This window comes from Stomoxys calcitrans, chromosome 1 (genome assembly GCF_963082655.1).
Source record: "Stomoxys calcitrans chromosome 1, idStoCalc2.1, whole genome shotgun sequence".
NCBI classification, from domain to species: domain Eukaryota; kingdom Metazoa; phylum Arthropoda; class Insecta; order Diptera; family Muscidae; genus Stomoxys; species Stomoxys calcitrans.
Window position 1 is genome coordinate 23,648,765 of NC_081552.1, and position 21,444 is coordinate 23,670,208.

Consider the following 21,444-nt stretch of genomic DNA (forward strand, 5'->3'; position numbering starts at 1 on the left):
ATGTCGCCGAAATTTGGGACAGTGAGTTATGTTAAGCCTCATGACATTCTTCTGCAATATTGCACAGATTGGTCCAGATTTGGATATAGCTGTCTATAAACCGATCTCTCGGTTTTAGGTTTTGGGACCATAAAAGCCGCATTTATTGTTCGATGTCGCTGAAATTTGAGACAGTGAGTTTACTTAGGCAATTCGATGTCCTTATTCATGGACCGATATCTCGATTTATGGTTTTGGGCCCATAAAAGGCGCATTTATTGTCCGATTTCGCCGAAATTTTGAGACAGTGCTTTGTGTTAGGCTCTTCGACATTTTTCTGCAACTAGGCCCAAATCGGTCCAGATTTGGATGTAGCTCCCATGTAGACCGATATTTCGGTTTAAAGTCTCGGTCCCATAAAAAGGGCATTTATAATCCGATTTCACTGAAATTTGACACAGTGACTTATGTTAGGCTTTTCGACATCCGTGTCGTATATGGTTCCGATCGGTTTATTTTTAGATATAGCTACTTTACTTATTATTATTTGGTCCAAGTCGGAACATATTTCGATATAACTGCTATGGGACATAAGGTATGCAATTTTCACCAGATTTTGATGAAAGGTGGTTTACATATATACCCGAGGTGGTGGGTATCCAAAGTTCGTTAAAACAGTGAGTGCGACTGAATGTGATCAATTATTTGGAAGTGCTGAGTCAAGCAACGCTAATGGAAATGTGGCTAGCACCGTTACCAATGGATCCCGTGCGTACTAGTCCTTTCTTTCTATTATTTTGTATTTTTTTTTTTTTTTTTGTATTAGCAATTAATTTTTCATTGAGCCTTTATAGCTTTATTAGTTATGAATACTTACAACTTTGGTTGTATTACGTGCGATAATTAGTTTTTTCGCTCCTCATTGTGTGCTTTTAGTGATAATTTAAATGTAGGGCATTTTAATTGCCGCAGTTTTAACCTCTCTCGATTTGAAATTTCGGGATATTCTTGTTGCAGAAATGATCGTCCGTGTGTGAGAGGTGGGGGTGTTGCTTTGTTTGTCTCTAAGTCTATTAAATACAAAGTTGTTAATAGTGGTAGTCAATATGAGATCGTTGAATGTTTGTTAGTAGAACTTTTACTTGTTTCTAGAAATGTTCTTGTTGGTGTTGTACAATATATCTTCCGCGGGAAATTTTCGGACATTTGAAAGTGAAGTTGCTGATGTTTTGGTGAGATACTCCGACGTCATAATTTTGGGAGATTTCAATAATAATCTTTTTGATTTGTCGTCTTCTTATAATGTGCGTGAAAGTTGTAGGAGGCTTAATGTTTCAATTGTCCGCAACTCTCTACCAACTCATTTTAGTGCTGTACATAATTCTACTTCCTTACTCAACTTTGTTCTTGTAAGTGATCGTAGTTGTGTCTGAGTTTCTAACCATGTCGTTTGTCCCAGTATATCGGATCATGCGTTTATTTTCGTGTCCCTTATCGTTTCAGTCCTTAATGTTTTGCAGTTCTTTGAATATGAATATCATCTATCGCTTCGAGATTTGGCTTTTAAATCTTTCTTGCAGAATAGATCCAATGTTAAGTGGCGAATTTTTTGTAGAGCCAGGAATAAATCCAAATCTGTTATAAGAAATGTTAGAAGGGAAGCGAATATACTGCACTTTGAGGGCAAAAAAAGCACAAAACAGTTATGGGCGTTGTTAAAATTCTATGGACTTGGCAGTTGCAAGTCGTATGATTGTGATTTGAATGTGGAGGATTTGAATACGACCTTTAAAAGAAACCAATTGGAATCCCAAAATAGTTCTCTCGGGAAGTATGACTATAGTGGTTTTGCTTTTCAACGTGTGGAGTTGTGGGAGTTGGGTAAGGCATTTTCTGCCATTAAGTCCAGTGCAGCAGGTGTAGAAGGTTTCTCATTAAAATTTCTTAAGAAAGTCTATCCTCTTGTGTCTTGTCATCTGTTACATCTTGTAAATTCTATTTTGTTAACTTCTTCTCTTCCGCTCTTTGTGAGTGAGCGTTTGGCGCATGCATTAGTTTTGCCGGCCATTTTGTATTGTCTGGAGGTGTACTCCAGTGCATCGCAAGGGAGCATGCATCGACTTCAGGTCGCTTTTAACAATATGATTAGTTTTGTTTACGGTGTAGGTCGTCGATTTCATATAACGCCCTATGTGTGACGTTTTCTCGGTTGTGATTTCCCGTCGTATGTTAATTATCGTTTGCTTTTGTTTCTTTTTAAGTTATTGAAATGTCGGTCTCCTATTTTTGTTGTTAATGAATTTAATGTTTGTCATTCTACCAGATCTAATCAGTTGGTTCTTCCGAGAATACATAATTTTTTGAGTAGTACTTTTTTGTACTTTTTACACGTTTGTACAACTCGTTGCCTACGGATATAAAAAATTTCAGTTTTTCAACAAGATCTTTATCAAATCGTCTTCGTCTACACTTTCAGCGCTTCTAATTTTTGTGTTAAATTGTCAACAACTTTAACAATGTTATATAGTCTTACGGATTGTTTTTTTTTTTATTGTGCGTATTATTGTTAATTTATTTATTTTTTGATTTTAGTATTACTTATTTTTTTCCATTTTGTTTAATTCTTTTTTATTGTTAAGTGATCTTTTTTAATTTTTTTTTTCAAGGGGTTTTGTTTATAATTCTTGATAATTTGTTTTTAAAGTCAAGAGTATTACTGCGATTTTTTGTATATTTTGGTTTAAGTATTACTTTTTTTATTATGCTTTTATCATTTTTTTTTAATTTATTACGTTGATCTTTTTTGAGTATGATTTTTTTAATCAGTTACTGTTTATAATTTTTAGTAATTTGTTTTTTATTTGTTATTTAGTTTTATCTAGATTCAGTAAGTGTTAAATAGGTTAAAATTTTTTTCCATTTTCTAAGTTTTTAAGTTTTTTTATTTTTAATTGAGTAGTTTTTTAACTTATGTTAGAAAAAGTACGTCTTATGAATAGTGTGATTATTTATAGGCCTGATGGCTTCGCATTGCTTGAAATGAAATAAATAAATTTGAATGACAAATCTAAAAGAGGAAGAATGCAACATATTTATTCAGGATTCACTGAATAAGGTTAAGCCAAGCGATCAGCCGATATACTTTTTTTTTAATATTTGGCAGTACTTGGCATTGAGGATGTCAACTTGTTCTCTTTTTACATTCATTCTTTGTTTACGTTTTCTCCTATATGATGACATTTTCAATCGTCAGATTTGACATCCTTAATGATGTTTATGGGGCCTATCCACTTTGTGTTTTTGCATGTGACCTAACCTTCTATTAGTGAATCCTGATATTTATTCAATGATTAAACTTTCTGGAAAGACAAAATTGCTTAGGAATTTAATATTATCACATTTATGCACTCCGAGAAACATTTATTTAATATTAAAATGACTTATTTTGTTTGTTTTGTTGATATTTGATTTTTTCGGATGTGTGTCGGTGTTGTCAACGTTAATGTATTGGGTTGCCCAAAAAGGCTGATATGGGATTGGAAGGGTGTGGTATATTTTGAGCTGCTTCCAAGGAACCAAACGATTATTTCGGATATTTACTGTCAACAATTGGACAAATTGAATATAGCGATCAAGGAGAAGCGGCCAGAATTGGTCAATCGTAAAGGTGTCATATTCCACCAGGACAACGCTAGACCGCACACATCTTTGGTCACTCGCCAAAAACTGAGTGAGCTTGGCTGGGAACTTTTGATACATCCACCATATAGCCCTGACCTTGCACCATCAGACTACCATTTATTTCGATCTTTGCAGAACTCCTTAAATGGTAAAACTTTCGGCAATGATGAGGCTATAAAATCGCACTTGGTTCAGTTTTTTGCAGATAATGGCCAGAAGTTCTATGAGCGTGGAATACTAAATTTGCCAGGAAGATGGCAAAAGGTTATCGAACAAAATGGCAATTATATATTTGATTAAAGTTCATTCTAAGTTTTATTAAAAATGCATCTACTTTCTTTCAAAAAGTCCGCAATTACTTTTTAGGCAACCCAATACAAATGTCAAAATCTTCAATCTATGGAATCTATTTTATTATATTGTTGTTCAACTTGGACCTTGACAGAAGCAACTACCCGCAAAATCCAAGTTTTTATAAAAATGGCCAAATCGTATTTCAAATGAGGAATTGCAAATGAGAACAAGCACTTCGTCCGTGGATGTAGAAATCCAGAAGAGAAAATGGACATGGTTGGGTCATATTCTACGTCGACCACGCGATGATATGGCGAGAAAAGTCCTAGACTGGAACCCCCAAGGACAGCAAAGGAGGGGACGCCCGAAAAACACATTGATCTGCTGCACGAAAACAGAGTTGAAATCAAGCCAAGGCGAATTTAAATAGGTGGTCTCACATAAACAGCTGTTAACAGCCGGAATTGCAAATAACAACCAGCACTTCCTCCGTCGATGTAGAAATCCGGAAGAGAAAATGGACTTGGTTGGGTCATATCCCACGTCGACCGCGCGATGTTATAGCGAGAAATGTCCTTGACTGGAACCCCCAAGGGCAGCAAAGGAGGGGACGCCCGAAAAACACATGGATCTGCTGCACGAAAACAGAGTTGGAATCAAGCCAAGGCGAATTTAAAAAGGTGGTCTCACGCATACAGGCGTTTGACGGTATTAAGTTGACAAATTTTTGTTTGCATTCTCTTTGTTGTTATCTTCTTTCTCGCATATTGTCTGCTCATGTACGCACACGTATACACACAGGCACACAAATTTCTTTGGGTCATATGATTTGTGATTTTTGTACAAGTGAGACCATATTTAATTCTTTCGTCATGGAATCAAGCTAAGGTCAACAATAGAGCTAAATGGAGAGAGCTTGTTGACGCCCTATGTTGACACTGAACAGTTTACTATTGGTCATATTTTATTGTAATATATTTAATATACTCATAGTATATATACGCATAGTATATTAAATATATTACAATAAAATATGACCAATAGGAAACTGTTCAGTGTCAACATAGGGCGTCAACAAGCGCTCTCCATTTAGCTCTATATATATACACATAGTCCATAAAGTCTGCGTACATGTGACAATTTTTTTTTAATGATTTAAAAAACAACATAAAAAAATAAATAAAGTTCAGTTTTGTTGTATATATTGTTTCTTTATATTTCTTAAATTAGAATACAAAAACAAAAATACAAGTTTGCTTTTGCTTTTTTTTTGTTCTAACGGTACTTTTGTCTCATAAGAAGAAATTATGACAACCAAAAAGTCTGCGTTCACTTTGTTTACTTCGAAAGTACCGTTACTTTTTATGATGCTTGTTCTTATTTTTGATCAGTTTCAGTTCATTGTCATAACAAGTGATAGTTACACGTGTTTTTTTTTAATTAATAAATTTGGAAACATGGAAACTAAAGGAAAGGAAATATGCATATCTAAAAGAAAAATAATTATTAAATTGTGGAAAGAAGGACAAAGCTTTAGAAATATTGGTGGAACAGTTGGAAGAACGTATTCTTCTGTCCAGCGCATAATTAATAATTACAAAGAAACGGGCATTATAACTTCAAAAGCATCTGTGCCGAAACTGCCAGAAAAATATTACATAGAGCTGGATTTCATGGAAGAGTTGCTCGAAGAAAGCCGTATATTTCAGTCATAAACAGACAAAAGCGGATTGCATTCGCTAATACTTTCATCAATAAGCCTCCTAAATTCTGGAAACAAATTATTTTCTCCGACGAGAGCAAATTCTGTATTTTTGGCCTTAAAGGTCGGCAAACAGTGTGGCGCAAGTCCGGGACTGAGCTGGAAAAACAAAATTTAGTTGGAACGGTGAAGCACGGTGGTGGTGGAGTTATGCTGTGGGGGTGTATGGTTGCTAGTGGAGTGGGTCAATTAGAATTTATCGAGTCCAAAATTTTGAAAAAAAAAAAAAAATTCAAACCCAGTGCTGCTAAACTAGGGTTAGCAAAGACATTTTGGTTCCAACAATATTACTATCTAAAGCATACATCGGAGGTTGTTAGGCTTTGGCTTCTATATAACACTCCAAAGCAGCTTAAAACACCACCCCAATCACCAGATCTCAACCCCATTGAGCATCTTTGGGATCTATTGGAGAAAAAAAAGTCGTCAGCACGTTATAACCAGCAAGGAGATGTTACGAAGTGTCATGCAGGCAGAATGGGCGAAAATAACATCTGAGGAAACAGAGAAGTTGGTAAACTCCATGGCAAATAGACTAAGTGCAGTCTTAAAACAACGTGGCTATCCTACCAAATATTAGGAATGTGTTAATATGTTTTTATTTTGTGTTTAAATAACTCATTTGTTTATTTTTAATTATTGAACGCAGACTTTGTGGTGCTTATATTTAATTGTTATCATATTTAAATCGCTCTAGAGTGAAAGTGCTTAATGTTAGGAATATGAAGAAAAAATATATGTAAAAGAGTTGATTTGATTTATAATTTTATTTTGTGTTCTTTAACAAATCATAAAAGTTTGTCAGGTGAACGCAGACTTAAGGGCTCTATATATATATACGTTTGCGTTTACATGGCCCATAAAATCTTATACATCGACTGTACCGTTTTGGCAAAATCTGTACGATGTGCCATGTAAAATCCCCATTACGTTGTGCAATAACCCGCACATAACATGTCAGTCAGTTAAGTGGCCTGGCCTGGCCCGGCCATTCCGTCCGGTGTTTACATTCACTGGTTTATCATCATCCTAGCTTAAAAACAAAATTACTAATTCTCCTAATTCCGAATGAAGTGTACACTTGAAGGCGGCAATGCAAGAGGTATGTAACCGTTTAAAATATAATTATTTTTTTTAATAACATTTTTGCTTCCTAAGTTATTGCAAAAGCTATACAGTCCCTGGCCAAGTTCGGATCTGATCTGTATATGGAAACCGATGCAATGGGCTTACAGCTAAGAACCTTTAACCTAGCAAAGTCGGCAATGGGCACATTTCGCTTCAATCGAACATTTTTTGAGACTTACAATGAAGGCGTTTCTAATACGGGAAACTATTGCAAAGTAACGATGAAAACTATTTTACCCGTTTTCAAAAATATGAAGCAGGTTGAACGTTGTGAAATACAACTGCTTCCAGAAGTATCTAAGCTGCAGATCCAATTTAAATGTCGCATGGAAACGATGAAAAATAGATTAATTTCAATAGTAGATGAGGAAAATGTTACAGCAGCGGTATCACAAGAGGAAACATCAAATGTGTAAGAACTATAAAATGTACATTTTGTTTGCACCAAACAAGAAAATTTAATAAGCATTTGTTTAAAGTATTGTAGGCCCATATAAAGTGTTTAACGATATATTAAATCACTTTAATGCTGCTGAAGTTGAAATGACTCTGGAAGCTATGGGCAATGAATTAACAGCAAAAAACTACATTGAAGGTGCAAGAGTTAGTGACAAGTTCATGAGATCACGCCATAAAATAAGGTACACAACAGCTTAATAACTATTTAACCATGCTTAAGGAAGTAATATCGATGCTAAAGTAATCCTTTATACTTATGGCATAGTCTACTTTAGTCATTGCTCAGATTTGCATACTTTTTTTTTGACAACTCATTTAACAAATTAAATTTGTATATATTGTAATTATAGCCCCTCTGAATTTGATACTTATAATGTTCGTGAGGAATCGGCAATAACCTTTAGCTTGAAGGAGTTTAGATCATTTTTACTATTTGCTGAAAACATAGGCGAATCATTAACATTAAATTTTAATGAAGCTGGTGGACCAATATTTCTAACAATAAAAAAACTGGACTTAATCGAATGTACACTAGTAATGACCACCGTATACCCAGATGATGTTAGCATGTACGATGATTGTCGAGAGTCTGAAGTTAAAGACACCACACACACATCAAATCACAGTATGGTGGCAACTCAAAAACGAAAACATAGTAATACAAAAGCATCTAGCAAGGAATCCGCTCCTAAGAAGAGATTGTCGGAAGAAACAACACTTAGCAGTAATTCAACACTTTTTCAATTTAATACAGACAATACGAATATACAATCAATAGAAGTTCCCAGGAATGTAACACAACAAGACATTGATATGGGCGATGAACAAGATGACTTGTTGTTGGCAGCTGCTGCAGTTGCCGAGGCTACTATGTTACATTCTAATACATTGCCCCCGGTAAGGGAAAGTGAAGTCTATGTTACATTTGAGAGCTCTGAATCGAATAGAAATCGCCAAGATTCAGATGGAGAGGAAACAATACCACAATCTCCAGAAAGAGAACATCAACCTAAACTACGTTCGATATTTTCGAGATGTTTTGAGTCGACATATGTACCCAAGGAACCATCACCCAGCAGTCAAGTGTATGTACCAAATTCTGACACTGAAGACTAATAAAGAGTATATACAGTACATTTTAGATATGTAGTTTTATTTCATAAAAAATGGAGAAAGATCTTTTTATTTAGATTCGTGCTCCTGGCATTGCTTTTTTAAGTTTACTGTTTCTTTGTTGAAATATTTATGTTTGGAATAAAATTGGCCGTGAATATGTCATTGCTTTTCTCGTGCAATTTCTTCATGCTACTTTGCGTTTGATTCAATATTACCAATACTGATTGCATGGCAATTTGAGATTTTATTAAAAGTTGATCAGTTGTTAAGAGTTGTTTCGATGAAGGAATGACAAGGCTTTTTGTAAATGTATTCAGGCTGCGCCATATGTTTAAATTATTGTCAACTGAAAGAGAAAGTCGTTAAGAATTCATTCTCATTGCTTTACTGGAGGAGCGTATACTTAATTTTCGCTGTAACAAATTGTTGCAGTAGATGCTGTCTACGTTTTTCGACTCTTCGTTGGGTTCTAAACTTTTGTCGTATACATCTAGGAATATAGTAAAATAGCATTAAATTTTTAAAAACTAAAAGAATATACATATTTTCAAAGAACACACCTTCATCTGAGGATGTTTCCGAAGCTTCTCCAGGAAGTTCAGCGGCCAAAATATTCTAAATATGAAAAAATTAAAAGGTTGCAAGATTGAAAAGCCACTTTGTACATACATAAATGAATACTTTTAGTTCGAAAGTTGATGGTTATTGTCAATTTTTCTGTTAGCAATGTTTAGGTTTATTTAAGAGGATACCGACTTCCCGTCACGCGATAGCTATGAGCACCACACAGACTGGAACATTGAGGTCCCATCTGTGCGGTGTTCATTGCTTTCACGAGAAGCTTAGATATGAGCTACCGGGCGCGTCCACAGGTTGCGGATAGTGGAATGCTTCATACAGAGTAGCTGCAACGGCAGTCGCGAACAATCAGCGGTATCGAGCGGAGAGTCTCAGTAAGAGCCCTGAGTGCCGCTGATGCTCGATATGGCATCTTTAAATAGCCAATGACCAACTTTTATTCGCGGGGATCGGTCCTTTGGGCCGGAACGAGCTTGTTCACATACAGGAGCTTGACGAGGATCGCCACCTCTACATGAAAATGTGGCTACAACAACCGACTTCATCCCTCCAATGCCACTATGAACATACATATAAGATTGTAAACGACTTGTTGCGCGCTTTAATTTAAAGCAACCTCGTAAATTTTATGCGAGCAATAATCTGTTATTCCTAATCGATTTCCATTCGTTGCCGCACAGTTGGTTCTAGGCAAGTATTATTAACCATCTACAGCCGTACACTTTAATTTTATTCTCGTTTTGTCACGATCTGAGTGTCCCCGTAGCATTTTCTTCCTCCTTTCACGACAGTTTCACTGTCCCAAATTGTGCCTTATTCACCAAGCTCATTTCGTTCCCCATATGCCACTATGGCCCGACTAACAAACCGTTGCGGATTTTACGATACCAAGCGTAGACTTAAAGAATGTGGTCTCCCGTTTTTTCTTCTAAAGATATATACACTACCAAATCTATTCCGCCCTCTAGTTTTGATCTATCAGCTTAGCATGACCTAACAAATGGTTATATTAGAGATCCGCTTTTCCAAGACAGGCACGCCGGGAACGGTGTCTCGCTTTCGGCCTTAAATGTCTTCGAAGGTATCCAATCTAAAACCTCTTCCTATTCGACCAGGATTTCAATCGTCGCCCGTTTAACTTGTGATGGTGTGATTTGCTCCTATCTTCTATCTACTCTCCCATCGCCTTAAGTGTTTCAATGCTACAGTGACTGATTCTCGTTCTCAGAAACTGTTATAATGTTCCTACGCTGCACGTCTCTGCCATACACTAAACTACCGAGGTGCAAGTTAGTATACGCTTCTATTAATCCAGAGAACTATTAAGGCTCCATTTTGAACCTTGTACATAATGAACCATTTCAGCACGCTCCTAAATGTGACACTTCCAGTTCAGTTTCCTATACAAGATCACTCCCAAGTATTTAACCTTGTAGGACAACGATATCGTTATGCTAATAATCGTGGCGTCTCGAATTCACCAATCGTTGACTTTCTCTGTTAGTAATACCTTTCTATTTAAATTTATTCCAGTGATTTCCTCATCGGATTCAGAAGCTTCGCCACGGACAATGTCACCCATTGTTAAAAGTAAAATAAATAAATAACTAAAAATCAGCTGACCCGAAAGCCTGTCGGTCATTCTTATCGATAACTCGTTGCTACACTTATTGACGAATGATAATGCCATCTCTAACAAATTTCAAAACAAATACACGCTTTTATTTCTATTATTTTAGATTTTTAAATACTTTAAAGTATATCGCTATAGAATGGCAAATAGTAGTGTTAAATTTGGCACATATGTGATCCGAACTGATCCCAATGAGATGTTTGATAGATTGAAAAAGCCACAAGCTGTGAAATTGGAACCCAGACCAACATGTAAGAGACCCTTCATCTATTTATTGGGAAATATGACAAACCCTTTTTTTAGTTATAAAAGTAGGCGCTGTTTCCAACGTTAAAGGTTCAGCTTATATGGAATATGGTAACACCAAAGTCATGGCACAAGTGGAACCACCTAAGGAAATTAGTAAGAGTAACAACAGAAGGTATGTTCTAATACTAACTTATGTTTAAACCAGTCAATAAGGGTATTGAATTTTTTTAACAGTGGCACTTTGGGCATCATCATTTGCAGTGTAAAATACGCCCCCTTTACTGCCATGGATTCGGAAACTATTTCACGAAAAGAAACTTTTATGAGTGTAGCTTTAAAGAAATCATTGGAACCTGTCATATGCCGACATGAATTTGCAAATTTTCAACTGGAAATTAAAGTGTTAATAATTGATGACGATGGCTGTGCATTGAGTACGGCAATTAATTGTTGTGGAGCTGCATTGATTGAAGGCGGAATACCCACGTACGATTTGCTAACGGCTTCCACAGTCTGTGTTTTAAATCGACAGGAGTTTATAAATCCAACAGGTATATTGCACAAATTTCGTAAGCAATTAAAAATATTAAATAGCTATTTTCTTTTGTCTAAAATTAGCTGATGTGGAAGATCTTCTACTATGCCTTCCTGGTAATGAAGATTCTGTGGAAGAGCATGGTCTTTTGATAGTTGCCAGTTTATCCGCAGTGGGACAGATTTCAGAATGTTTTCAGAAAGGTTACCTTTTGCCAACTACTGTGGAACGTCTCTGTGAATATGCTTTAAATGTCAATCTTAACCTGTTGGACACCATTAAACATGTTCTTGTTAATAAAGTGAAACAACACGTTGCACATGAGAATAACGAAATGTCCGGCACAGACGATGAGACTGATCATTCCTCATAAAATAAAAACAACAATTTTTTGAAATACAATTTTTTTTTTGTTTTACTTTGTACGGTATAAAGATTTTCGCCCTGAATTAAAACCTAAATTGGGAGAGTTGTTTTGTAACAATTTTTCATATAACAAATTTTGATTACTCATCAGTCGAAGCTTCAAGCACAGCTCCAGAATAACTTAGATCCCAGTAGTGTTCGACCTGGTGTTTTTGAAAGAATTCTCTAGCCATTTTTTCCATAGGAAACACCTTGAATTTAATTTCACCGAAATGTCGGCGTTGACTAGTACCCTCCCATACCAGCACACATGAGTTCGGTACTTCTTGTCCATCTGGGCCCTTTACCAAATCTTCCTCCCATTTAATGCGATTTAACATTAGTCTGCGGTATTTCTTTTGCTGCTTCGGGCCCCCTTCCACTACTACAACACAGCAATCACGAAATAAGACAACCGTACCGGTCATATGCAATTGTTTGGCATTTGTCTCAACCTTAAACTTCTTACTGGCATTATCTTGTAAATCTCTAATACGATAGACACTAATGTGTACGCCGCACGAAGTGTCTTCCTTGATTTTACGTATCTTCTTTTCGCTTTTTTGCTCGGCCGTTAGTTTTCGAGCATTATTTGCATCTTCGTGGGCTTTTTGGCGTTTCGCCATTTGTTCTCGAACATGAGCTTCTATTTTAGTTGGATCTTGAACGGCTTCAGTTCCCAAAACCCTCATAAGATTGGAAATGCGTAGTTTTGGTTCAGGCGCTTGTGTGAGTCCTAATCGTATTTTTTCCTGCTCTTCTTTCCATGCTTCTCTCCTATTTTGCCTTCTTAGCTTCTTGCGCTCCTTTTTGGTTAGGAACACAGGCAGATAAACCGGTTTTAAAGGCTCGTCTGAAATAATGCATAACCGTTAAACAACGAATCAAACGAAAAACATTTGCATAACTTACTTGGCGGTTTCATTTGCGTAGGATGTTCGATAAGATTCGTAATAGCTGATTGCCGTATTTTTATGTTTCCTTCCTCACCTAATGTATTGAGGTCATTAGTAAGAATAACGGAGTCCCACCACTCCATTGATGGCACATCGTCTGGAGTGTCTTGTTTAGGGGCTATAAGAGCCAACTTTGTGGCAGAACTTATCCCAGTCTTTCTGGCAATTTGAGATATTTCATTCTGCAAACGTTCTAATTGAGCCTTCATTCGCATGCGTTCAGCCATCTGTTGAAATTTTCCCGGTTCATGAAATCTCAAAGCTCTTTTGTTGCGGCTTCCAGGTTTTAAATTTATCCGATCATCAAAAAATTTCAGAGTATCTTCTTGGGACGTTTTCTCAAAGTGTTGTTGTGTCTTATTGAAAACTTCCCTTTTCTTGGCCCTAATGTTGGCCTTAAGCGTAGGTGTTACCGTTGGAATATTGATGGCCCGGCCGCTTTTATCTATGGTCCTGCCTTCTTCATCCAAAATCAAAGGTTTCGGACGCTCTGTTGTTGCAGCTGGAACAATTGGCGTTATTAAAGATCCCAAGGAACCTGAAAGCTTAGCACGTATTTGTGCCTGCAATTCCGCTATTTTCTTAGCCTTCTCATCTGTGTCACTTGTTACCTTTGCTAGACTTTGATTGATCAAGGGAGCAGTGGGGGGATGTTGTAGGGAAGCCAACAAAGGATCTTTTCCTTTCATTTGGCTCAGAGCCTTCTTCCTTTCCTCAATCTCACGTTGGGCATTGACCATCATAAGCTTAATCTGGTTGCTATTTAACGACGAAGTAGCAGTTGCGCTTGCTGGTGGGACCATAGTTGACAAAACCGGTGGTGCAGTTATCAAAATATTTGTTGGCGGAGGCAAAGCAACCTTACTACCATTTGAACTTGTCGTTACCATATCAAATCGGGACTTTTTCGGAGCTTCCGATGTCGGCTCAGATTTCATGTCATTGCCATCACCGGCACGTTTGCGGTTCTTGCGTTTGTATTCATCCAAACGCTCCTGAAGTCTATCCATAAATCGGGAACTATACTTAGGTTCCATATACTTTTCCAATTTCTCACAAATACGACGACGATCATAACCATTATGAAGGCAGTGCTCTATCGAAGAAACAATACTGCGTTGGTCATCGGCGTTTGATGCACTACTCGCCTTCGCGGCGAGTGATACAATATCAGCATGCAATTCATCAAGCTCCTTGCGCGTATAATAGGACATAATTTCACAATTAATATGGACTGATAATAGATCAAATACTTATTTACCAATCGGAAGCATGGATCACAATAGAAAAAGTGATATTAAAATCAAAATCCTAAAATCAATCCTCAAATCCAATGAATATATAGACGCAACGTTTACCACAATGCAGAGAAGGGAATATTTAATGAATCCACATTTATTCGATAACCGATTGTTATTTGCTATAGTCGATAAGTTGTCTCATTGGTTTTAAACCATGTTTCCACTTGCGACGAGATTTCGGATATCTCGTGTTCTGCACATTTTCAATGTGAGCAAATCTACTGACTTGAGGAGATTTGTAGCAAATCTCCTTCCAAATTCAAATGCAACACTGCGTTTGCATCGAATACCGGTTATTATTAGGATTTTTGGGCAGCACATTTTCTTAACATCTGACTATTTCTTATTTAAATTATAAAATTTAGTAGTAATTTAATGAAATCGTTTCACAAACTTAATTGCTGACCGCATGTTTTTACACTGCTCTTTAAATCCGGATTTAATGGCTCGATCATTTGTTTTCCCTTAATAAAATCAGCTGACGAGAGCGTTAAACGTTGCAATGAGCAGTGTAAATGGGGTATAGTGCCAGCCAGGATGCGCTAATAAAGTGAGGTCATGCGAACAGCTGAGTACAATTTTTTTTATTTTTGTTTTGATTTTACAATAAATCTTAATGTCAAAGGCTTTGTATCACAGATGTGATATTTTTCTAAAATCCTAAAAAGATATTCTACTTGATCCGAAATTCCAAACATAAGCAACAAAACAGTGTTATAATGAAAATACAAATATAAAACACATTTGTAGAAGATAAACTGTAAAAAAAGTTTATTTCTAAAACCACTTTAACATTTTACGGCACTTGCCACTCAAGGTATTTTCGTTGGGGGTAGATTTTGGTTGTTGTGCTAATGACCCTATCTCTTAATTGTACCATGGTACCAGGATGTACTAATAAGGTGAGGTCGTGCGAACAGCAGAGTAAATTTTTTTTTTATTATTATTCTGATTTTCCAGTAAATCTAAACGTCAAAGGCTCGATAACACAGCTGTGACATTTTTCTAAAATCTTAAAAACATATTCTGATTGATCCGACATTCCACACATAAGCAATTAAACAGTGTTATAATGATGAAAATACAAATATAAAATACATTTGTAGGAGATAAGTTGTAAAACAGGTTTTATTTCTAAAACCACTTTGAAATTTTAATTTACGGGTTGTGCCACTCAAGGTAGTTTCGTTAGGGGTAGATATTTGTTGTTGTGCTAATGCGGCTTCCTCGTAATTGTACCGTGTCATGGTATCAGCCATTAAATAGCTTTCTCAGAACTTAAAGAATTTGCAGCCATAAAAAATTAGCTTTGCTCACATTTTTAGTTCACGTCATGTAAAAATAACATACTAGTGTGACAGGAAAAATAATAAATCGTATGTAAATTGGCAATTTCTACATTCATAATAAAATACCAATGATACATAAGAAGTGGCATGTTATAGAACCATGGTTACTCTTAGAGCAAATCTAGATTTACGACCAGATATTGGAAATCTCGTGTTTTGTAACGAAGTTTCCCGTACATTTTCAGTGGGAGCAAATCTTCGTATTTTTAGCAAATCTCATTCGAAATTCTAATGCAACACTGCGTTTGTATTGAATGCCGGTTATTATTTGTAGTTTTGGACAGCACTTTTACTCAACATCTGACAATTCTTTAATAAAATCATGGTTGAATCAAGAAGGTTGGCTCAGTTGCCCAGCTGATGGAAATGTCCAACTCAAGAGTTATTTCCAAATCCCACTATAACGTTAAATGCTTGGTTTGGATTTTAAAATTTTTTTCAAATTTTTTTCCTGTTTTGGGCAACCTTCAACCATGATTGAAATTATAAAATTTAATTAATTTAAAATATGCAATTTAATTGCTGACCAAAATATATATACTGAACTCAATAAAAATGCTGATCACAATAAAAGCGTGGTTATGCAAATCACTTAAATCGTAGTGTAAACGGGTTTAGGAGATTATATCAAATCAAGTGAATTTGGGCTCTAGTGTAAACATGCCATTGCTAGCAAAAAATTTCACGGGAGTAAGAGCCATTTTACTCTCTTCAAAAGTACGCGAATGACTTCCAGTGAAAATTTGCAGAAAAACAGCTGATTTTTGTTTTGTAAACGTCAATTTATTGACCCGAGAGTGAAAAGCCTAGAAGGGGATCCATTTGTATATCCGTAATCTCCGTGCCGCTGGACAGCTATTACAAATTACCGTGCAATCCCATAGCAGCCGGTGGTACGTACCACATTAGCCCGATGGAGTCTTTCATTGGCCCGATGGAGTCTTTCAGTGTACAACACACTGCTAAAACAACAACAAAACAACAAGCTTCGAATGTTATCCGTGGCGGTAAGTCGCGCAAGACGCTGATTTAGACAGAATCTCCAGACAGTCTGATCCCGCTACTGAACCCTGAAAAAGACACAAGCAAGGGGGAGTCGTATAGACCGATCTTCCTTCTCTCATCAGTAGCCAAGACGCATAAGGGACTACTCCTCCCGCTCCTCCCGCTCCTCTCGTTGGACAATTTCCATTCGCCGAGCATCAGCATGCATTTCGAAGGCTGCATAGGACTAAAACTGCTTTACATGCCATCACCGTATACATAAGTACACTTGTTGTGCTGACAAAGATCTAATCCCACTGTGTGTCACTTGTTTAACTGCCAAGCTAAAGCCACTATCCCACGGAGGCATCTTCCGTCCTTAACAAATTCAAAGGAACGGTGTTGGTTTCATCGTAGCACTCCCATTAGGAAGTGTCACGAACCTCCATAGGAGGTCGCTCTACCTTTTCTCTGGAGTGGGAATTGATGCTGGCGGGCGCTGGCTGCTGGCGGTTGAGCTCCGGCTGTGGCTCAGTGGATGGGGCGCGGTTCTTTGCCAACACCTATTGCCAAAAAGGAGGGACAAAAAAACTAAACTCAACCAGCTTGTGGATGGACAAATACATCGGGTACGTAAACACTTGGAAATTAAACACACAGGACAATGTCTTTATCGGTTCGCTGGCATGCCGGTCTTCCATAGCATGCCTCGGCCTAACCCTCCCCAAACCATGGTTCTCCCGTGGCCCACTAAATCGGAGTACTCCAAAAGCTTACTCACCTGTTCATTACGCCATTCCTTCCCCTTTCTTTAGTTTCCTATCCCCTCATGGGAAATAAAAAAACCAAAAATATTTCATTCTATCAATCCTACAAAATTCGGCATTGTTTTATTTGGAGGTCAGAACCTCCCTGATAATTTAAATTTTGACATTTACAACAAAGCTTGTAATAGCAAAAAGGTAGTTAGGAAAACTAAAATGCAAGTTATCAAAACTATCAAATTCTTCGTGAAATATTTACTCTAGATCAAAATCAAAAATTTGGGATCAAAATTAACAAATAATTTTCAAACAAAATGAAGGCTTTCAAAGTAATATTTTTTATCTTGTGTCTTCCAGATTCCTGGTTCTAAAGGCGACTGTTCCAGATAAATGGAGTCCCCGGGTAATGTGGTCCCTTTTTGGTTCTCGTCTGTCCGTCCGTCTAGTCTTTGGTAAGTATTGTCGAGTTTGAGTGTCAGTTCTTGTCTAAAAAGGTTTTTTTCTTTATTATTTTCCAGGGGTTTCTGATGTGCTGCTTTTTCAGCACTGTAAGGTCAACATTGGCTGATGGGCAAGGAAATATGCTCTATTATCCATCACCTAACCTAACTATGAGCTCATGTTTAGGTCACTGTATAGAACCCAACCAAAGGGTAAGTAGTTAAAAAAAACTAATGTCGTCCCTACCTAATTTTCTTTTTTACCTCTTTTTTTAAAAAAAAAAAAAATTTAAACAAAATAAATCTGTCGTGAGTCAACCGTCTGTATGCCTTTTGGTTTATGGTCGGAGAAACGTTTTGGACTACCTTATGGACGCTGGGGTATAGGACAGCGTCTAGGTCCCTCGGTGGTGTAGCGACAGGCGTTGTGGATATGACAACGGCAGCTGCTGAAGTCTTTTATATGGCAGTGGAGGTGGAAGTGTCTTGGCTTTAGCTCTTTAGACTTAAGTTTTTAGCTTTAAAATTTACAATATTTGCTTTGATTTTTTTCTATTTCTTTTCAGGGTTTTCTTCTTTAATAAATGTTTCTTTTTCTTTACAGATTTTCTTTCCTTTTTTATAACTTTCCCTTTTTAGGTTGTAACAGTTTTACTTTTTTTCAGCATTTCGATTTGTTTATTTCTTTTATTTTTCAGGTCTTTTACATTACTTAAAAATTTTGCATACATACATATATATATATATATATATATATATATATATATATATATATATATATATATATATATATATATATATATATATATATATATATATATATATATATATATATATATATATATATATATATATATATATTGGGTTGCCCAAAAAGTAATTGTGGATTTTTCATATAGTCGACGTTGACAAATTTTTTCACAGCTTGTGACTCTGTAATTGCATTCTTTCTTCTGTCAGTTATCAGCTGTTACTTTTAGCTTGCTTTAGAAAAAAAGTGTAAAAAAAGTATATTTGATTAAAGTTCATACTAAGTTTTATTAAAAATGCATTTACTTTCTTTTAAAAAATCCGCAATTACTTTTTGGCCAACCCAATATATATCAGATTCGTGTTCTACTCTAAAATACCTCTCATTTGAGCATCATATTGCTGTGGTCAGCAAATAATTCCTATTTGGGTTGTGTTAAAGGTGTGGGTTGGCCCCATAGACACTTTTTCCCGAATATTGATATCAGATTCGTGCTTTACTCCCTAAGACCTTGTTGCACAGCGACTGTGGTTGTACTCTAAATGGGCGTCCCGTAATGTAAATTTTCCCGAGATGGAAAAACAAGTAATGACGAAACGAACACATTTCGGCAAATTTTTCCGTTTATATTTTTATATGGAGTTTCAACGCAAGAACCAAATATAGTACCGAGCTTTATGACGAAACGAACACATTTCGGCAATTTTTTTCGTTTATTTTTTATATGGAGTTTCAACGCGAAAACCGAATGCAGTGCCGGCCTTTACCAATAAACAATATTTATACTTTTTTCCTTATCTCTCCATTTTGGCGTTAGCTTTTGTATTTTCATGTAACGGCTGCTTTTCAAGAAACAGCTGACCTTTACAAAACATCTGTTCAAAGTTGCAAATTTGTGCTGGCAAAAAAAGTCCCAGTAGAAATTTGCAGGTTCTCTATTTTCGAACTGTCACATTTTGCTCTCTCTCGCGCTCTCTTCTGCTGGCAAATAAAGTACGCAAACGACTTCCAGTAAAAATTTGTGAGATTTGCACAAATTTTTGAGTTTCCGAAAACAGCTATGATTTAGGACAAAAACATATAGTCTGATAACACCTTAATAGTTGTTCGTGGTTGCCATTTTATTGAGGGAGTGAAATTAATCTATAAGAATTTATTGTCTGTGATCCGAGTACTCTTACTCCGATAATTTGATTCAGTTATCGATAATCTTATTCCTCTATTTTACTTTCGTTCGTAAAACAGTGACAACACGAGAGACCGTCTCTCCGTCCTTTGTGTAAAGAATAAATTCATATTATTATTAGCGTCTGTCAGAGTCTGTAAGTTGAAGTGAGCTAAAGTGTGTAAGTCCGTTACTGAAATATATTGCAAGTGATTGTGTTGATTTCACTAGAAAATCTTTATCAAACATAGACAATGGCTTCCGAAGATGAAAATGATGAAACTGTCCAAGGTAAGTCACATAAAAACCATTTTAAAAAGATCCCTCTAACGCTGGCACAACGCATGTCGGTGGTCATGGCGTTTCGCGGTGTTTCTATCGTCTAGATCTAGTCTGTAAGAAAATCGACAACAAACATGACATCCTACAATTGCCAATTTTTTTAACAAAAACTTATATCCTTATATTCAATGTGGCATTTGTTTACGTACATTTCTTCAATATGTATTTAAAGTCTAGTTTCACTTATTTGTAAAATGTAGGAAAAATGTTTTTTATTTTATTCTTTTTGCAATTTCTTGTAATCTCGCATTCTCATAATCTATCTCGCTCTAACATATTTGAGACACGAACACGGTTATTTTGTGAGAGAGGTATATATTTTTTTCTCTTTGTGCTCACTGGAATGGAACAAAAATCTGAGTTGCAAATTTTGTATGCCAGAATTACAAAATATAAGGGGGTCTATTCACGATTTGTCGGAGTACAGGAATGAAAAGTTTATTGGATAACATGTTAAATTCAACAAGTAAAGACTGGTATTTTTCACTATTACTTTTTTTATACTTAAATAGTGAAGCAAAACAACTAGCTGATTTCATTTAAGTTTAGACTTATTCAAACATTTAATTGAAGCCATTCGGCCTATTTAAGAATTACAATTTTAATTTTACAAAAAATAGAAAATATCCCATAGAAGAAACAATAAAAAGCTTTAAACAAATATAAGCAAACAGTGCCAAGATAGGTTTGAAGTGTTTAAAAAAAATCTTGAAAAATATGAGTTTTCAACTGTGAATCACAAACGACGTCCACTTCTTGTGCTTAACAATAATAAATATAGTTAACGTTTTAATTATACGATACATATTTTTATTTTGGATTATTTTGGAACCTATATGAATTAGGCTTAAAGTTTATAGCTGTGAGCCCGGTAACCTAGTGGTAAGCGAGCTTGGACCAACCGTCCGCGGTTCATGTATTCGTTTCTCATCAGAGGCTTAGGTCTGTTGCTAATGTAGTACCGCAATGGACAATCATTGTCTTAGTGAACCTAATTTCAGACTGCCTTTTTTACCTAAACTATCAGTACCACTTAAATGTGTTCACTCAATTCGTTCGCTTTTTCGTCGAAGTCAGCTGTTTTCTCTTTATAAAATAAGCTGGCGAATGAATTGATTGACAAATTTAGAGGGGAGTTGGCGGTAAAATAATTATAGTTATAATGCAATGGACTTTAGATAGAAACTGTCTTGTGCAATTTGTTTTATATTGTTTACACATAGTTTTTGTTAATATCAGTGTTTTTAAGCGATAAGGATTGGTACTCGGTTCGTCTTTTCATGTAAACAACTGCCAAACTCCATACATATTAAAACATTAGTAAATTGTGTTGGTACTAATTATTTATTGTAATTATGTCTATAAAATTTGCCCCAGTTTCTTAATGGAATGTTCATGGGCAAATTTGCATTTCCATGTCTATAAAATAAAGATATTTTGTTAAAGGTTTTCGCAACTATTCCGAAAGTGGAAGAGAGTACCCTGCTTAATCTGAAATTTTAGGGCAGCGTGCACCTCTTGCAAAAAAATTTCGTTACCATAAGAATTGCATTGAAATATCCTAAACGAAAA

The 21,444-nt window shown here is 36.1% G+C and overlaps 5 protein-coding genes across 8 annotated transcripts in view; 3 read left to right on the forward strand and 2 right to left on the reverse strand.

Annotated features, from left to right (window-relative positions):
• Nucleotides 1-6,664: 6,664 nt before the first annotated feature.
• Nucleotides 6,665-8,444, forward strand: LOC106090207 (cell cycle checkpoint control protein RAD9A). The gene is made up of 4 exons (XM_013256324.2): nt 6,665-6,818; nt 6,875-7,256; nt 7,324-7,485; nt 7,654-8,444. Exons 1-4 carry the CDS (start codon nt 6,785-6,787, stop codon nt 8,417-8,419), a joined length of 1,344 nt encoding a protein of 447 aa, XP_013111778.2. The 5' UTR covers nt 6,665-6,784; the 3' UTR covers nt 8,420-8,444.
• LOC106090208 (biogenesis of lysosome-related organelles complex 1 subunit 3) lies at nt 8,436-10,596 on the reverse strand. The gene is made up of 4 exons (XM_013256327.2): nt 10,509-10,596; nt 8,980-9,034; nt 8,823-8,909; nt 8,436-8,765 (listed from the first exon to the last, which is right to left on the reverse strand). The coding sequence occupies exons 1-4, from the start codon at nt 10,578-10,580 to the stop codon at nt 8,524-8,526; spliced, it is 456 nt and encodes a 151-aa protein (XP_013111781.1). The 5' UTR covers nt 10,581-10,596; the 3' UTR covers nt 8,436-8,523.
• A 98-nt stretch (nt 10,597-10,694) lies between these two features.
• Nucleotides 10,695-11,817, forward strand: LOC106090206 (exosome complex component MTR3). The gene is made up of 4 exons (XM_013256323.2): nt 10,695-10,882; nt 10,935-11,052; nt 11,115-11,431; nt 11,499-11,817. Exons 1-4 carry the CDS (start codon nt 10,771-10,773, stop codon nt 11,786-11,788), a joined length of 837 nt encoding a protein of 278 aa, XP_013111777.1. The 5' UTR covers nt 10,695-10,770; the 3' UTR covers nt 11,789-11,817.
• Nucleotides 11,813-14,146, reverse strand: LOC106090205 (U4/U6 small nuclear ribonucleoprotein Prp3). Its single transcript, XM_013256321.2, has 2 exons — nt 12,733-14,146; nt 11,813-12,673 (listed from the first exon to the last, which is right to left on the reverse strand). Exons 1-2 carry the CDS (start codon nt 13,988-13,990, stop codon nt 11,922-11,924), a joined length of 2,010 nt encoding a protein of 669 aa, XP_013111775.2. The 5' UTR covers nt 13,991-14,146; the 3' UTR covers nt 11,813-11,921.
• A 5,469-nt stretch (nt 14,147-19,615) lies between these two features.
• LOC106089968 (chromodomain-helicase-DNA-binding protein Mi-2 homolog) overlaps nt 19,616-21,444 on the forward strand; it is a 109,291-nt gene continuing 107,462 nt past the window's right edge. For 2 of the 4 annotated variants that reach the window (XM_059362040.1, XM_059362047.1), the window contains exon 1: nt 19,616-19,821. In XM_059362040.1, the coding sequence (XP_059218023.1) occupies nt 19,785-19,821 (37 nt within the window). In that variant the 5' untranslated portion in view covers nt 19,616-19,784. The remainder of the gene's footprint in view (nt 19,822-21,444) is intronic. The other 2 variants (XM_059362043.1, XM_059362051.1) reach the window with 2 other exon arrangements.

Bases quoted from the DNA above. Each gene is read 5' to 3' on its own strand.
- LOC106090207 (XM_013256324.2), top strand. From the start codon at position 6,785: ATGAAGTGTACACTTGAAGGCGGCAATGCAAGAG. The intron at 6,819-6,874 runs GTATGTAACCGT...TTGCTTCCTAAG, and splicing joins TGAAGGCGGCAATGCAAGAG to TTATTGCAAAAGCTATACAG. The intron at 7,486-7,653 runs GTACACAACAGC...TTGTAATTATAG, and splicing joins AGATCACGCCATAAAATAAG to CCCCTCTGAATTTGATACTT.
- LOC106090208 (XM_013256327.2), bottom strand. From the start codon at position 10,580: ATGGGTGACATTGTCCGTGGCGAAGCTTCTGAATCCGATGAGGAAATC. The intron at 8,910-8,979 runs GTGTGTTCTTTG...CTATATTCCTAG, and splicing joins GGAAACATCCTCAGATGAAG to ATGTATACGACAAAAGTTTA. The intron at 8,766-8,822 runs GTATACGCTCCT...TTTCTCTTTCAG, and splicing joins TTTGTTACAGCGAAAATTAA to TTGACAATAATTTAAACATA.
- LOC106090206 (XM_013256323.2), top strand. From the start codon at position 10,771: ATGGCAAATAGTAGTGTTAAATTTGGCACATATGTGATCCGAACTGAT. The intron at 10,883-10,934 runs GTAAGAGACCCT...CCCTTTTTTTAG, and splicing joins ATTGGAACCCAGACCAACAT to TTATAAAAGTAGGCGCTGTT. The intron at 11,053-11,114 runs GTATGTTCTAAT...TTTTTTTAACAG, and splicing joins AGTAAGAGTAACAACAGAAG to TGGCACTTTGGGCATCATCA.
- LOC106090205 (XM_013256321.2), bottom strand. From the start codon at position 13,990: ATGTCCTATTATACGCGCAAGGAGCTTGATGAATTGCATGCTGATATT. The intron at 12,674-12,732 runs GTAAGTTATGCA...GCATTATTTCAG, and splicing joins TACGCAAATGAAACCGCCAA to ACGAGCCTTTAAAACCGGTT.